Here is a 17,336-nt window from a genome sequence, read left to right on the forward strand (position 1 = left end):
CGCGAGCGAATGAATTGACTCCAAAACCTGCATGGTCATCCCATTAGAATTGCTAATCCGAAGGTACAACTTTTATCGTGAGTAATACTTAGCGATCGTAGGGGTTAAAATTCTGACATGATAAACACCTATTAACCTCAGGGACAATCTCCTTTGTAAATCCATTGACCTTGTTTTACTCCTTGGTTCATGGACTTGTAGAAGTAAGGGTAACCTCGAATTTTCCTTGGGCACGTCAAACCTGTCGGAAATGAATTATTAGCGGTGGGTTTTCGTCGTATCGGAACTTCATGAGTTTCCTTTGACTGAACCTCTTTTGCTTTTCATAAGGATAATATCACACCATTCGTAACCTTCAGAATTTGTAGATTGATAGAGAGAACCTATGACCCTTTTTCCCCTTGGTGTGGAGTTAACACACGTCGCCTTCTCTCCATCGTAGTTATGCATCTTTGTTTTGGATTTTGCCCCAGTTGGACTAATCCTTGCCCCAGGTTATTGTAGAGCGTCCTTGTAAATTTGATATGTTCTAAGACGAACCCCTTTATGACTAGATACCCCTTGAGTGTATCTATGAGGGAACTTCTTTGTTGAACTAATCCTTGCTCGACGATGACCTTCGTTGTATTTATAATTCTATTGCGACAAGGCATGGACATGTGGCATGACGAAAGGCATCCTTTTTCCTCCTTGTGAAACCAAGTTCGTTCTCGATAATTTATCCTTTTTCTTTGCGAGTCTCAGGAAATCGGCTAGCGCGGTAGGTGTGGATAGAAATGCAAATGTATATGCAAATGTATGACTGCATGAAAATGCGAATGCGTGGGTATGTGGGACTCCTTTTTTTTGTATTATAACTCCTTGTATGCAATGCAGACGCGTGACGTATAATCCTAGGGATAGCCTTAGAGGCGATATTAGACCCTAGTGAAATCCTTGCAAGGTGGATGTTATGACACACCAATGAAAATCCCTTAAATCGGGGAGTATGCAGAAGGTAGCGACTGGTGACCGTTCAAGACAGTCACCAAGTCTCATGGCCATCGAGAGGCCGTTCGACGTGTACCAATGAGGTTGTCCCTCGTGGGAAGGTTCTCTATGCGGAACACAACCTATCTAAGGATGATATCGGATGAAGTGAAATCCCTACAGGCTAGGGATTGAAAAATGTATGAATGGGAATCCAAAACCTACAAGTTAGAGGGTGCGCGGAAACGAGCATAGAGTGACCGTTCAGGACAGGCACTAGATCTCATAGCCATCGAGAGGCCAATCAAACGCATGCTAATGAAGTTGTCCTTCGGGGAAGGACGCGTCGTTGTGAAAACACATGGATGTAAAAGAAAATCCCTATAGGCTAGGGAGTACGTAGGAGTAAGCACGGGGTGACCGTTCATGACAGTCACTAAATCGCATGGCCATTGAGAGGCCAATTGACGTGCGTAAACGAAGATGTCCTTTGTGGGAAGGACACGTAGTTGTAAAATACAAAGATATAAAAGGAAACTCCCTACAGGTTAGGGAGTGCGTAGATGCAGGCGCGGGGTGACTGTTCATGACAGTCACTAAGTCTCATGGCCATCGAGAGGCCAATCAACGTGCCTAAATGGAGGTGTCCTTCGTGGGAAGGACATGGTTTTAGCAATAGAGTCCCTGCAGGCCAGGGAACGCGTAGGAATACCTCCAAAAATCAAAACGCCATACATTCGCAGTATATAAATTGCATATATAATAAGCACGTAAGCACATAAGCCCTAGGTTCATAGGTTCGACGTAACGGCTTAGGGTGCCTACCCTTCCCATTGGTATGTTCTAGAAGGTCTCATGGGGTCGTTCGTAGCCGCCGAGACTTTTTGTCTCTTTGGATTTTAGAACAACTCATTTATCCATGAGGTTCAAATTTTAGGGGTAGGTTCCCAGAGAGATAAGCCAAATACCAAGTCCTGCCCTCAACAAAGTCAAGCTTCGTATCAGACATTTCCGGATATTCAACCCACTCTGAGTGGAATTATAATAAGACTCGTAGGCGATGTAATTCCCCTCTGGTCTTAAATATAATTCCCACGCTTAGGTTTGACAACAGTTTTATATACAACCCAAAAGATGCAGTAAAATAAACAAATATTTAATTAAATTACTGTAAATAAATGAAATTGCTGCAAATAAATGAAATTGTGAATAAATAAATAAAATAAAATTTAAATATTTACAATAAACCATAAACCCTAATCCGAAACTCTAAAAATTTCGCCAAAAAACCTAAACCGTTTGCCAAAAACCTAAACCCTTTCAAGCCTTAGGAGCCTAATAATTCACCATTATAGATATCCCCATCAGAGTCGCTAGCTGTAGCAACCTGCCTAAAAATTAAGACTTAGAGTCGCCACCTATTCTGAAGGGCGAATAGGAAACCCTACGCAGTTTAGAGATCGGGGTAAGTTATCATAATCAGGTTGAGGGAAGGTGTTAGGCACCCTCAACCCTTTCCTATGGCTTTGAATCTAATGGTCAAGTTTTATGGCTAAACGTTAAGGTTAATAGCTAAGGAAGCGAATAGGGGGAAAATTGAGATTTCAAGTGAATTGAGATTTTAGGGAGGGGGACTCGCCTTGGTTATCCAAGTGCCTACGTATCTCCTTATGGAGAATCAGAGTCAACGTAGTTCGGGAACAGGGTTGTACGCCTTAGAATTGAATTTGATTTGATATGGTTTGAAGTTGTTTTATAGGCTTTTTGAATGGCCTATCGTAGTTTTGAATAAGGATGAAAATCCGTAGTTTGATTTGAAGTGTTTTGAATGTTTTGGCGTACAACCCTGATTTAATATGTCACCGTTAGATGCGATGATCAATAGATTTGATCATTATAGCTAACAGATTACGGGGTATTGCTGGTTACTCTGATCGATGAATTCGATCGTCGCGGGCAGCAAATAAAGTGTTTTAAGTTTTATATTTTATTGCTTTATTCAGATATTTGATCAGTACGACATAGAGAGTCGACTAATTCGAAGGCGGGATGAAATAGATATTCATCCGCCATTTATCCGTTAAAGGGGAAGTTAGAATTGATGTTTTTATTAGGATTTGATTAATTAAATTAATCGATTGTTAATCATTGCGACCAATAGGTTTAGTCGGAACGAGTAACAAATTAAATCCTAAAATTTCGGCCAAGTGACCAATGGGATTGGGCGAACCCTAATGGAAGAATTGACTTCTAGGGTTTTTATAATTAATATTGATTAAAATAAATTAACTCGAATAATCGAGATACTCAAAATAATTGGGAAAATATTATAATCCTAAATCCTAATCCTAATTGATATTCTAATCCTAATTTAAATAATTAACTAAATTAAACATATTTAATTATACCTTAATCTAAGTATTTAAATAATAATGATAATAAAATAATTAACAATGTATAGAACCTGGGTACTAGATCCAATGCATCAGCCCTTTGAGAGTGCACCATGGACATAAGTTTTCTGGATCATTGGATTTGGATTGCTGACGATCTAGCGGTGGATGTGGAAGGGCGCACCGTAGTCCTTCGTTGATGAGCAACGCTGAATCTGTAAACAGACAATTTAGAAAAATTATTGTGGCCAGAAGGAGTCAAATCCAGGCCTTTCCCCTTGCCAGCGCGCTTATTTAGCCATTCCTGCTGCGATGATAATCTGTTATAGTTATAACACCAACATAATTTAAGACAAACAAAGCCAGAGAACTCAAATGAAAAAAATGGGGATTCGTGCCCCTATCTTCATCTTCCTCGTGGGGTGTTTTAGAGAACACAGCAATTTCTGAAAGATTTCAATCAAAACCACGGCGGTGATGGTTATGCGGGGTGGAGCTGCTCGGTTTGTTCGTCTACCGGCGTGGTGGTCGTGCGGATGAACGATGATTTTCCGGTGGGCTTGCGTTGTATATGCGGTTCTGATCGGAGGAGATGGTCGCCGCGGATGGTACTTGCGGATCTGGATGCGGCTGAATCGGAGGGAGTGTCGCGGCTGAGCGTGGTTGTTATTGCTGTGGTCCGTCGAGGTTGTTAGGTGGTTGTGTTGTTGACCGACGTTGAGTGGTGGTGGAGGGAGTTGCGTGAGGCTGACGTCGCGCCTTCGCGGGGTTACTGGGGGGCATCCATGGGGGGTGTTGATGACTATTAGTCTTCACCTGTAAACAAGAAAAACCAACAAGGAGCAAGGGAAGAGTAAATTGTTGCTTTTTGATTTTTACCGTTCCAGGTCAGAAAAAAATAGGATTATTAGTTGTGGCCCCAAAATCCCCCCTTTGTGCACAAAAATGCTTCTTTTTTATATTAGTTATTTAGGTTTTTTTCCTAATGGGCCTATTGTCTAATTAATCATTTTAGCCAAAATAAATTACTAACCCATTAATTAATTGTATATTATATTTATAATAACAATAATAGTTGAAAATAATTATAATAATCTTAATAATAATATTATTAAAACCACTACTAATTAATAATAATAGCTAGTTATAATAATAAAATGATTAAACCAATTATTAATATAAATAATAAACCATGTGAATAATTTGTGAGAATGGACTAAAAACCTCAAAAAATGGAATAGATGGGCCAGATGACTGGGCCCAAACACCTTCTAACCTTAACCACATTTTAACTCAGGATATTTTATAAGAGGGCGGGTTTGACAATAGGAATGTCAAACCCCATGGCTCTTAATTCTAACCCTTGATGATTTAACAGACGTAGATTTGATCGGGCAAATTTTGGGGTATGACACTCAACACCAGCAACTTCAAGAAAAATAACCGTCTTCATAAAACAATTGATATGAACCTGGTTGAATTCCAAACAGTTCATTCCCAGGATGACATCAAGTTGTTCTAGCGGAAGGCACACTAAGTCCATTCTGAACTCCCTACCAAAAATGTTAATCGGACAATTCAAGCAAGCAAACGAAGTAGTCTCTGAACCCAACGCAGGAGTGTTAATAACCATACTTCCATTTATATCATATATTTCTAAATTCAATCTTTTAGCACAATCCAAAGAAATAAAAGAATAAGTCGCTCCAGTATCAATAGTCGCAATTAAAGGTGTGCCATGGATAAGACACGTACCTTTAATCAACCGATCCTCAGGAGTAGTCTCTGACCCAAACAAGGCAAATACTTTCCCACCAGCCTGATTCTTTCTTGGTTTCGTGCACTGTGGACTGATATGACCTTCTTCGCCGCAGTTATAGCAAGTCACAGCCTTTCCCCTCTAAGCAGTCGAAATATGTCCCGTCTTACCACACTTGAAACACTTCTTCTCTTCACTCTTGCACTCATTCCTACGATGTCCAGTTTCACCAAAGTTATAACACCTAACAGGAGCACTAGAGTCTCCCCACTAGGCCTTTTCCAATCACCTTCTTTTGGATTACCTCTACCATATGGCTTACCTCGGTCCATAGGCTTCTTTATTTCACGGGCCTTAGCTTCTTACCGGTAACGTGTTTACCCTTAGCTTCTTACCAGTCCTTAGCTTCTTACCGGTAACGTCTTTACCCAAACTACCTTTAGGAGGGAAATATCCTTGCTCCTCAGCTTCTTTATTTCACGGTCCTCGATCCTTACCGGTAACGTCTCGACCGTAAGGTTGTCCCGTACTTGTATATCATCCATCGGAATCACATGAGACGGATCCGAGATGTATTTCCGAAGTTGTGAGAGATGGAATACATCATACAAATTCAATTGGTTAGGTGGCAGAGCCACCCGATAAGCAACAGATCTCACTCTTTCTGAAATCTGATATAGACCAATAAACCGAGGTGTAAGCTTTTTCAATTTCAATGCCCTTCCAACACTGGTCACCAGAGTGACTCTTAAAAACACATGATCCCCTTCATCAAACTCAAGATCCTTTCTTCTCTTGTCATGGTAACTCTTCTATCTACTTTGTGAAGCCTTCATCTTTTCTTGAATTAACTTCACTTTCTCGGTTGTCTGTTGGACAATCTCAGGTCCAAGTACTACACTCTCACCAGATTCATACCAACACAACAGAGTTCTACACTTCCAACCGTACAAAGCTTCGAAGGGTGTCATTCCAATACTAGAATAGTAACTATTGTTATATGTAAATTCTATTAGGGGAAGGTGACTATCCCAAGCACCTCCTTGCTCGAGCACACAAGCCCTCAACAAGTCCTCCAAAGATTGGATGGTTCTTTCCGTTTGCCCATAAGTCCGCGGATGATACGCCGAACTCAATTTTAGCTTAGAGCCCATCACTTCTTGCAAACTCTTCCAAAACACATAAGTAAATCTTGGATCTCTATCTGATACAATGCTAGACGGAACACCATGCAACCTCACAATTACCCGGATATAAATCTCTGCTAACTTCGATATTGGAAAACTAAGATTTATTAGAATAAAGTGAGCGGATTTTGTCAATCTATCAACAATCACCCAAATAGCATTGTATCCTCTTGGCGTACTCGATAAACTTGTACAAAATCCATCAATATACTATCCCACTTCCATTCTGGGATCTCTAACGGTTGCATCAACCCTACAGGTTTCTGATGTTCGACCTTTGACTTCTGTCAAGTCAAACATGCATAAACAAATTGCGCTACGTCGCATTTCAATCCATCCCACCAGAACAACTTCTTCAAATCTTGGTACATCTTAGTCGCACCTGGATGAATGCTCAAACTACTCCTATGACTTTCTTCTAAAATCATCTTTTTCATATAAGAGTCATTAGGGACACAAACTGTATTACGGAACTTCAACACACCTTGCTCGTCCATTTTAAAATCATCACTTTTACCTTGATTATTTCCAATCATTAAATCTACCAACTTTACATCCAACTTATGAGCTTCCTTTACGCTATCCAAGAATTCGGTGTTAATCTTTAACATTCCTAGCATTACACTCTTCGGTGTCAGCTCGTAGACCAAACTCATATCTCTGAACTGTTCAATCATTTCCAACGCTTTAATCATCATGGCCGACATATGTAATGACTTCCGACTTAAAGCGTCCGCCAACACATTAGCTTTTCCCGGATGGTAATTTAAGCTAAAATCATAATCCTTCAATAGTTCTAACCATCTATGTTGCCTCATATTCAGTTCCTTTTGATCAAATAAATATTTCAAACTCTTATGATCACTGAACACCTCAAATATAGAGTCGTATAGATAATGCCTCCAAATTTTTAATACAAAAACCACAACAGCTAGCTCTAAATCATGAGTAGGATAATTCCTTTCGTGAATTCTCAATTGTCTCGAAGCATATGCCACCACCTTATCATTTTGCATAAGCACACCACCTAAACTCAGCTTAGACGCGTCACAATACACAACAAATGAGTCCTCGGTGTAACACCCTGAATTTAATTAATTATTTAATTAAATTATTAAGGATTTATTTATCAAAATTTAGTTGAAATTGGATTTTTCGGTATTATTTTAAGAGGCTAATTGGATTGATATGTCGATCGGAATTATTAAGATAAAGTTGGATTATTTAGTAGGTTAATCGGAGAATTAATAAGTTGATTTTTGTCGAAGAAATAATATTAGTAATAATATTATTATTTAATTTGGTTTAGTCATGGTGTGGTATATATATATATATATATATATATATATATATATATATATATATATATATATATATATATATATATATAGCGATGTGGAGGTGTACGTTTAGTAGACCCATTAAAAAATAATGGTAATTACAAAATATTAGGTTTGTTGAGCGAAAAGAAATAAGGATTTTGGAAGTTGTTGGAAAATAGATCGTGAAACGAAGTTGCCGACAAAGAGGAATGAGGTTTTGAGCAGAAGAGAAATTAACCGTTGATTTCAGGGAAAAGGCAAAGGCTTGCACTCAATCGGATATTAGAGGAGATTTCCAATCCAAGGTAAGGGTGGGGTTCGAATCTTATAACCGGGATTATGATAGTTGGTATGTGGGATCGGGATTGTTATGATTTTCTGTCATATTTGTGTTTAGTGATGAAATTTATGAATCTGTGAATGTTTGGTGTGTATCAATTAATCTGTGTTGAATTGTTGCTGTTGGTATTGTTGAAAATATGATGTTCTTGAGTATATAAGACGATCGCCTCCAAGGGAAAAGAAAAGAAAATTTTATTTGTGCGCAAGGGTGGGGGCGGGCGCCTCCTATGTGGCTAAGGGAAGGGGCGGGCGCCTCCTTGGTCTATGGTCCCACATACATAAGGACGGGCGGCCCAAGCTTGTGGGGTGGGCGCCCTTACTCATTGGGTGTCCCATGTGGGACGCTGCATACCTGTAGTGGGGACGGGGGTCATACATGTTATTTTATTAATTAATTGAACTTTACCTTGTTTAGTAAATTTAGGTGCTACTTAAACTGCATAAGTAAACTGGAATCCATTACACCACTGGGATATGAGTGGTAGTAGCTTAACTAATTAATTAGTAACCAGAAAAGAAGCGGGGTATTGAAAATTAGCTGTACATACGAGTAGAGTGGAAACAGAGTAGTATATTTTAGCAGAGCCACTGTTTAGAACAGAAATTGGCAGTATTTAGTAGAGATAATATTTTTCCGTAGAGTTGTTGTAATAGCAGGAAACTAGTAAAATTTAGCAGAGTACATCAGTAACACGAAAAATAGAAGATTCTAGTAATTTAGTAGGAGGACTTTAAGTAGGTAATAGTGGAAAATAAATAGAAATCGTGTGGACTTGCAGTAAGGAATGGAAAATAAAAACAGTACCGATTAGTGGATTAAGCGGTAAAATTAGTTGTCCGGAATTAGTTGGAAATTTTCGGAGTAAGTCGTGTGTACTAATAGGTATTTTTGGTTGAATTGTTTTGTTGCGATTATGTCGAATAATGTGATTTGCAGGTGCAGTTGAATTATTCCGGTTTATGGAATTGTGTTGTTGATGAGTGGCTATTGAATGTGTTATTCTGAATACTTGTTATTGATCAGTTGAATTGTCCCAATTTAAGGACATGTTTGAGTTGTAGGTCTGATGACCAATGTTGATTTAAATTGATGCAGTTGATGCATGTTTAAGTTGTTGTTGTTTTGTTGTTGTTGTATGTTGATGTTATTGTTGCATTGTTGTGTCTTTGTTGTTGAAGTTGAAGTCGCATGGCATATATTGCATGACTAAGTTGGCCTTGATGAAACCACGTTGAAAGTTGAAGGCTTATGCCTTGGCCTTAATGGCACCACGTTGAAGGCTTATGCCTTGTTAATTCCTCGATAAACTGGCATATGTTTAAGTTGGGAGTTCTACTCTAAATGGTACCACATGCATTTGCATAGTTGAGTCGCATAATGCGTCGTATGTTGTTTTATTGTTGCTATTAAGTTGTTGTTATAAAGTTGTCTCTATTATAAAAGTTGTTGTTGTTATTAAGTAGTTGCCGTTATAAAGTTGTTGTGTGATAAAGTTGTTGTTACAATGTTGTTGTTTGGTGATTACTTGTCGCTGATGTAATAGTAGTAAAATTGTATGATTCTAATCTAATATATCAATTATCATACTCCTGTTTATATTATTGGATATTTCACCCCTTCTGCTGATAATTCCCCTACCATGGGAAATGGACAGGTACTCAAGTATAGCTGTGGATGTTGAAGTATTTTTATGAAGTTGTTAATTTGTCTTTGATAAGTCAAGAGGGTCTTGCTCTGATACGTAGCACTCGGGGGGGATGTTTGTCTATGTCGTTTTAGTTGTTGTTATTACTGTTTTATTTTTAAGTTGAATAATATTGAAAGTACCGTGATGTTTCAAGTTGTTTTAAGTGGATGAAGATGATCAGTTGTTTTAAGTTGTATAACTATGAATTCCGCTGCTTAGTAAATAAAAGGCTATTTTGTTTGAAAGCTGTTGTAAGTTGTTATGTGATCCTCCAAAATTAAAAGTGTTATGTATCTTATCTGGTTGTGTTGTTAATGTTGAAATGTGACATCCCATGTGCAGTATGAGATTTTAAAATACTATGATTTTTCGTTATATTTTCCGGGTAGAATTTGGGTGTTTCACTCGGGATTATGTAATATCAAAATTGGAGCCGTCGTTAATTTCTTCTTTAATTCTGTAAAACTCTCTTCACACTGAGCTTCCCACAAAAAAGCTTTACCATTACAAGTCAATTGAGTTAGCGGAAGTGCTAACTTAGAAAATCCTTCAATGAACCTCCTATAATAACCTGCTAACCCCAAAAAGCTTCAGATTTCCGTAACTATTTTCTGAGCCTCCCATTGCAGCACTGCATCAACTTTAGACGGGTCTACAACAATCCCAACACCTGATATAATGTGACCAAGAAAACTAACCTTTTCTAGCTAGAATTCACACTTCGACAACTTCGCATAAAGCTGCTTTTCTTTCAATACTTGCAATAGAATTCGCAATTGCTCAACATGCTCCTCTTTAGATTTGGAATAGATTAGGATATCGTCAATAAACACCACTACAAACCGATCCAAATAAGGTCGAAAGATACGGTTCATATACTTCATAAATACTCCCGTGCGTTAGTAACACCGAAAGGCATTACCGAATATTCATAATGCCCATACCGAGTCCTAAAGGACGTCTTCTGTATATCCTCATCTTTGACTCGAATTTGATGATAACCGGATCTCAAGTCAATCTTGCTGAATACCCGAGCACCTACTAACTGGTCCATCAAATCATCTATCCTTGGAAGTGGATCCTTGTTCTTAATCGTAACTTTATTCAACTGTCGGTAGTCCATACAAAGCCGCATACTACCGTCTTTCTTTTTCACTAACAACACTGGAGCTCCCCAAGGTGAAACACTCGGTGTCACAAATTTCTTTTCAAGCAGCTCTTCTAGTTGCTTCTTCAATTCTGTCAATTCAAATGTTGACATCCTGTACGGGGCCATCGAAACAGGCTTAGTACCAGGGACAAGATCAATATTGAACTCCACCTCTCTCTCTCTAGAGGCACATCAGGAATTTCATCTAGAAAGAATTCAACAAATTCCCGCACCACGTGTAATTCATCAATCGCAACCCGATTCTCACTAGACAAAAAGGCCATCAATGCAAACACTTGAACTTCGTCTTTCATTAACTCATTTAATTGCCTAGCAGGTAGGAACTCACTTTCCTTTTCCTCGTCTGGATTAGAAAATCTCACTGATTTGTCTTAACAGTTAATATGAACATAGTGGCATTCCAACCAGTTCATACCTAAGATCACATCTAGACCGCTCAACGGTAAACATATTAGATCCACAACAAATTCTCTATCGAACATTGATATAGGACACTTCAGGAAAACAAGAGAAGTAGTCACTGACCCATTAGCTAAAGTGTCGATAACCATTTCTTCACTCATAGAAGATAATATAAGACCCAATCTTTTAACACAATCAGCAGCAATAAAACATTTAGTAGCACCAGTATCAATAATAGTAATTACAGGAATACTATTAATGAAACATGTACCTCTGATCAACCAGTCTTCACTATGTGTCTGAGCTTCAGCCAGAGCAAAAACCTTTTCACCCACTTGCGCCTTCTTTGGCTTTTGACATTGAGTAATGATGTGTCCTTCCTCACCACAATTAAAACATACAACCACCTTATATTTGTAATCCGCAATCTCATGACCAACTTTTCCGCAACGAAAACATCTCTTCGCTTCCCCGGCACAAATATTACTTTTGTGACCAGGTTTTCCACATTTGAAACATACCACACCAGCAGGAGCATCTCCCCCACTAGTCCTCTTACCATCAATAGTCCTCTGCTTACCCTTGTCAGCTGGAGCATTGTAAGGCTTGCAACAATTCAGCTGTTGTTTGCCTTTTCTTTCATTCATAATCTTGTAGTAAGCCTTACTATCCTCTTCGTAAATCCTGCAACTGTCAACCAACTCAGCAAAGATACGAATCTTCTGGTATCCCACGACCTTCTTGATCTCTGGGCGCAACCCGTTCTCAAACTTGATGCACTTCGAGAACTCAGCGGTTGCCTCACTATAGTGCGGGTAGAACTTGGCTAGCTCCACAAACTTTGCAGCATACTCAGTCACCGACATATTTCATTGCTTCAGCTCAAGAAACTCAATTTCCTTCTTACCCCGAACATCCTCAGGATAATACTTCCTTAGAAATTCCTTACGGAAAACAGCCCACGTGATCTCTTCACCAGCGTTCTCCAACCTCTGACGATTTTCTAACCACCAGTCATTAGCTTCAACTGCCAGCATATGAGTCCCGTAACGAACCTTCTGTGCTGGAGTGTAGTCCATCACACGGAAGATCCTCTCTATCTCTTTTAGCCAAGCCAACGTTCCATCAGGATCATACATACCTTTAAAATTAGAGGGATTCTCCCTCTGAAAAGTCGCCAAACTGCGAGACCCAGCATTCCCGTCAGTGTTCGGCTGATTCTCCATAGCATGAGCCATGGATTCCAAAGCAGCAACAATCGCAACATCGTTTCTTCCAGCCATTCTCCTCTGATTCATACCAAACAATAAACAACGGTTAGGCAACTAATACGACAATTCTCGATTGTCAAACGACCTACTCTGATACCAATTGTAACACCCCATTTCCCCATCGTAAAATTAAATAAATAATCAGAGTAATTAAAACATGTCAATCACAGTCAAATGGGATGCTACATCGAAACATCATACAATATTTGCTCAGATGTTTAACCAAGGATACATAACACGTAGATTCGGATGAACCAACATAACAACATCATAGGATTCATCTCACTTTATTAATGTAGCAAAAATAAGTCAACATCAAGGAATTATCATCTTATACAATTCAAAAATAACACCTTCCCAACAAAATCAAAAGAGTACTCAACATCCTCAAAATCTTCAAAACAAACAATTCATAACATAATAACAAACAAGCGTTCATCCCCGATGTTATATATCAGAGCAAGACCAACTTTATCTACGTGATACTAGGCGACACTCTATACCTCGGCTACTCTAATCCTTGTCAATTGCACGTTACCTACGTAGAGGTAACCTTCAAACACAAGGGATGAGATATCACAACAATATAATAAATCATATAATGGTAACTATGCGACAAATATCTCATATAGGTTAATTGAATTCATACTTCCATAGTTCATATTACATCCGTTAATCCACATATACAATAACATACACAAGCACATTCATTCATTATGCAACAAACACCTTCGTGCCATGATACTGACTCGAAAGGTTTATAACGAACACTGGAAACTATACATCTTTAGAAATTTTCTCAAAAGTGAAAATTCTAGTAACACACGCTCGAGGTCTTACTGGATGTTATGACATCCACAATTAAACAACACAGATAATTATAACAGAACAGCATAAAAACAATAAAGAACACACATAATTGTTTACCCAGTTCGGTTCAAACAACCTACTCTAGGGGCTACCAAGCCACGGAGGGAATCCAATATTAGCATAATTAATTCGGATTTAAACTCCCCCGTTTACAACTCCTCACTTAAAACCTACCCAATGCAATTCCAACCTATTCCTAGACCTGAGTATCTCCACTCACCCCCCCTCAATCACATCAGTGATTACACATAAACATAAACAATTACAGAGAGAAGACACTCTTCAAAAACACACCTTGATCTAATTAAAAGCTTCAATCAAGAGACACACACTCGTGCTTAAAAGCTTAGAGTGACAATAAACACATACAACCTATTTCAACGCAATCATCAAAGACAATTGGTTGGATCACAAGAGACAGCTACAAAACTACGGTTCTTCACAAAACACAAAATCTTCTGTCTGCATTCCAAATTAGGATTGTAGTCTTTTTATATGCAGCTCTTGGGCCTTGGGCTTCTTTTAGAAACAAATTAGGGTTAACCAAGTTAACCTAATTTACACGCCATGTGGTTGTTTACAAAATGTGCGGTCAGCAAGATCTTCTGGACGAAATATTCAGCACACAATAAAAGGTTTCCTAAACTGATAATTGAGAGAAATCAGGAAACACATTTAATAAACAATAACAGCTCAAGCTGTCACACACGGATGTCATGATATCGGTCATGACAATCACTACAGATCCTGTATTAGCTTCACACATATGCAGCCTGTATAAACAATATTAACAAGGTATGTTTTACCACAAATGCAGCCAATCATGAAAACACCTTCAATCTCCCCCTTTGGCAAATTTTTGGCTAAAACAACCTGTCACACCATATCAGAGCAATACTTGCAGCGGACACAAAGTATCCAAAACACAATCAAGACAAACTAACACGATACAGACAACATACTTGACCAGTATGCACACAGTGCTCAAACAAATCAGACAGCAGCCACAAGAGCAGCACAAGCACAAACAGATCAACACAAAAAAAGCATATTAAAATTGTTGATCACACACAACCACCATTCTTGTTGTTCTGGGGTGACATTACTTCTTCTCCCCCTATTTAGCCACAAAAGTTGCCAAAGCCAAAAAAATGTCTTCTCCTCCACCAAGTTTAAATAGGTTCAACAAAAACTTAAACTGAACTAAATCAAATAAAACAGACAGAACTAAATGAAAGGGAACAAAACAAAACAAACAAAAATAAAACAAAACAAACAAACAGGACTCCAGCTGCAATTACTGCCCATATTCAGACCCACTTGAGGTGTCTGAAGAACTTTCTTTCTCAGAGCCATCAGCCGGACTGGCACTTTCTTCTTCCAATTCTTGTTCATCTTTACCTCCCATCTCTTCAGTATCTGCAAAGTTCTCATTCTCATTCATTTCCAGAGTACTTATCATTTTTTCAAGAGATATTTTTCTAGATTCCAGCTCTTTGCAAGTCTCTTTTAACATTGCTATGACTTCTGCTTTGCTGACTGATGCTCCTGATTTAGAAGTTTCAGTCGATGTCATGACAATGTCTGGAACATGCTTACCTTGAAACAGTTTATAATGGAAGGCCAGGGGACTTTCTGTTTTGCACACTACATCATGTTCATTGAGAATTCTTGGATACTGATTCAGAATTATACCACACAAGAGGGATGGAAAAGCAATTGGACCCTTAATACTGAAGCTTCCAGCATGCTTCATAGTTTGGTCAAAAATATATGTTCCATAATCAAACTTTGCCTTTGTTCCTACAGCATACAGAAATTTGCCAAGCACAGTTAAGATAGTGGACTTGTGATTTGTTGGAACCCAATTGGCTGCTCCTATCTTGTGAAGCATTGCATTCTTGATGCTCAGCTTACTTGCAGTTAGCTTCTCTTTCCGGGGCCATCTATTTACCTGCTTGGCTGTGATCACTTGACAAACTTTTTTGTCTGTTACTTCCAGCTCAGTTTGAGCTTCATCTGTTATTCCTAAGAATTTATTAATCACAGACGGAGAGAATGATACACACTTACCTCTCACAAACACCTTTCTGTAGTCCATACTCCTGTTATTTCCACAGTCTTCAGATAAGTTCACCACAAATTCTTTGACCAGCTTCTCATAACATTTGGGAAGATTGCAAACAGTCTTTAATAGTCCGGCTTCTTGAATTAGTTCTAATATCTCCTTGTTCTCAATAGCATTTGTAGCCAATTCCCTTTCCACAACCAATCTCTTTTGGAGTACATACTTCCACCTGTTGGCACTAGAGGCATGGTGGAATGACACGTTGTCAATAGGAACTTCAGGAATACTAGCAGCAAGCTTGTTGGTTGTAGGCTTCTTCCTTGATGGGATGTCAGGGACATTCACTTCAGCATCAGACTCAGGTTCAACAATTTCCCATTCCTTTCTTTTCTTTGGAATGACCCTGCTCCAAGATTTTGATGGACCAACCCCTGTACTCTTGGTTACAGCTTTGCTCTTGATAGGACCAGCAGAAGTACTCTTCTTCATGACAACGTCTTTGACATGGCTTTTCACTTGTGTGCTCTTTTTAGGGGATCTTTGGACAACATGTTTGTCTTTTCTTTTTGTCATTAGCCTGTTGGCTACACTAGGATTCAAGGAGGTAAGTAATTCGTTGTTAGAGTACTTATCTAAGTCTACCACATCAGTATTAGTTTCAGTATTGGCCTTGGTGTGCTCATTATCTTCAATGTCATTGACATCTGCAGTAACATTGGCATTCTTAGCAATCCCTTGTCCATCCTTGTTGATCTCCTCTTCAGCTGGGTCACTATCAACAGTGTGAACAACTTCAGTCTTACTGGTGTTTTTGAGGGGATCAGCCATTATGGTTTGAAGAGGAACATATATTCAGGAACTTGATGATTTTCCTTCAGAATGCGAGTAACAATCCTGGTAATTGCGCTATCGACATATTTGGATCCTTCTTTAGTAAGTTCCTCCATGGTAGCAGATGAAGAGGGTTTGGTGACCTTGTTACGAATACCCTACTTGGGCCATTTTGCATGTGTCGTTTTAGGCTTTGTGTCCTTTACTTCGTCACTGCTAATCGCCCTTAAAGGCACAACCTTAAGAATCCTATTAGGGCTAGAGGACTCTTCCGGTGTTGCCGAGTCAGATACGGGAGTGCTAGGAGTAAATTAATGGTAAATTCATGTGTTAATAGAAGTGATTTAGTCTCCAAACCAATGCAAAATGTGATGAATCCATAGGTTTTTATGAAGAATTGAACTGAACAAGTTTAGTTCGTGCGTAAAGCAAATCGAATCACTTGTGGGTGTTATTGTTGCAGGTTTAGAGCTGAATTGAAGCTTGAGAAGAACATGAGGAAGAAAGAGAGCTGGAAGTCTCAAAGGCAGAAGAAAAGGATGGAAATTGCAAAGAGCGCGCCGCGAGAGTCCTAGAGCGCGCCGCGGAAACATCTCTGTTTTGAAGCGCGCCGCGCCAGCCCGTTGCCGCGCCGCGGCCTCGGCGTTAAAAGCCCAAAAATTCTGTTTAAAAGCCCTAGCTTCCAAGAGAAAAAGGGTGGTTAGAGAACTTTGTGAGGAGCGAAATTAGGAGAACATTCTGAGATTGCAGCCAAGAATAACAATTGAAGGCCAATTCTTTACCAATCGAAGACATTCCATTGATGAAGATGAATCCTTCTATTAATTCTTGTGTGTTCTTCATGTCTATGGAGAGCTAAATCCCTCTTGTTGAGTCTAAGGTAGTAGTTAACCTATGAATATACATTACCATTGATTAATTCCTGTGAACAATTATTTGAATTCATTATCAATAAGAAATCTTGTTTTTATTCTTAAATTATCGTTGAATCTTTGATCGAAAGAAAGGATTTAACTTTTGCCCTAGGTTACTATATTGATTCAATTGCAATTTGCAGAGATGG

General features: G+C 38.9%; 2 protein-coding genes across 2 annotated transcripts; both read right to left on the minus strand.

Moving 5' to 3' along the window:
* Window positions 1–12,102: 12,102 nt before the first annotated feature.
* LOC131641508 (uncharacterized) lies at window positions 12,103–12,516 on the minus strand. The gene has a single exon (XM_058911813.1). The coding sequence runs from the start codon at window positions 12,514–12,516 to the stop codon at window positions 12,103–12,105; it is 414 nt and encodes a 137-aa protein (XP_058767796.1).
* Window positions 12,517–14,671: 2,155 nt separating this feature from the next.
* Window positions 14,672–16,270, minus strand: LOC131641509 (uncharacterized). Its single transcript, XM_058911814.1, has one exon. The coding sequence runs from the start codon at window positions 16,268–16,270 to the stop codon at window positions 14,672–14,674; it is 1,599 nt and encodes a 532-aa protein (XP_058767797.1).
* Window positions 16,271–17,336: the final 1,066 nt, after the last annotated feature.

Source organism: Vicia villosa, unplaced genomic scaffold (genome assembly GCF_029867415.1).
Source record: "Vicia villosa cultivar HV-30 ecotype Madison, WI unplaced genomic scaffold, Vvil1.0 ctg.003790F_1_1, whole genome shotgun sequence".
Taxonomy (NCBI): domain Eukaryota; kingdom Viridiplantae; phylum Streptophyta; class Magnoliopsida; order Fabales; family Fabaceae; genus Vicia; species Vicia villosa.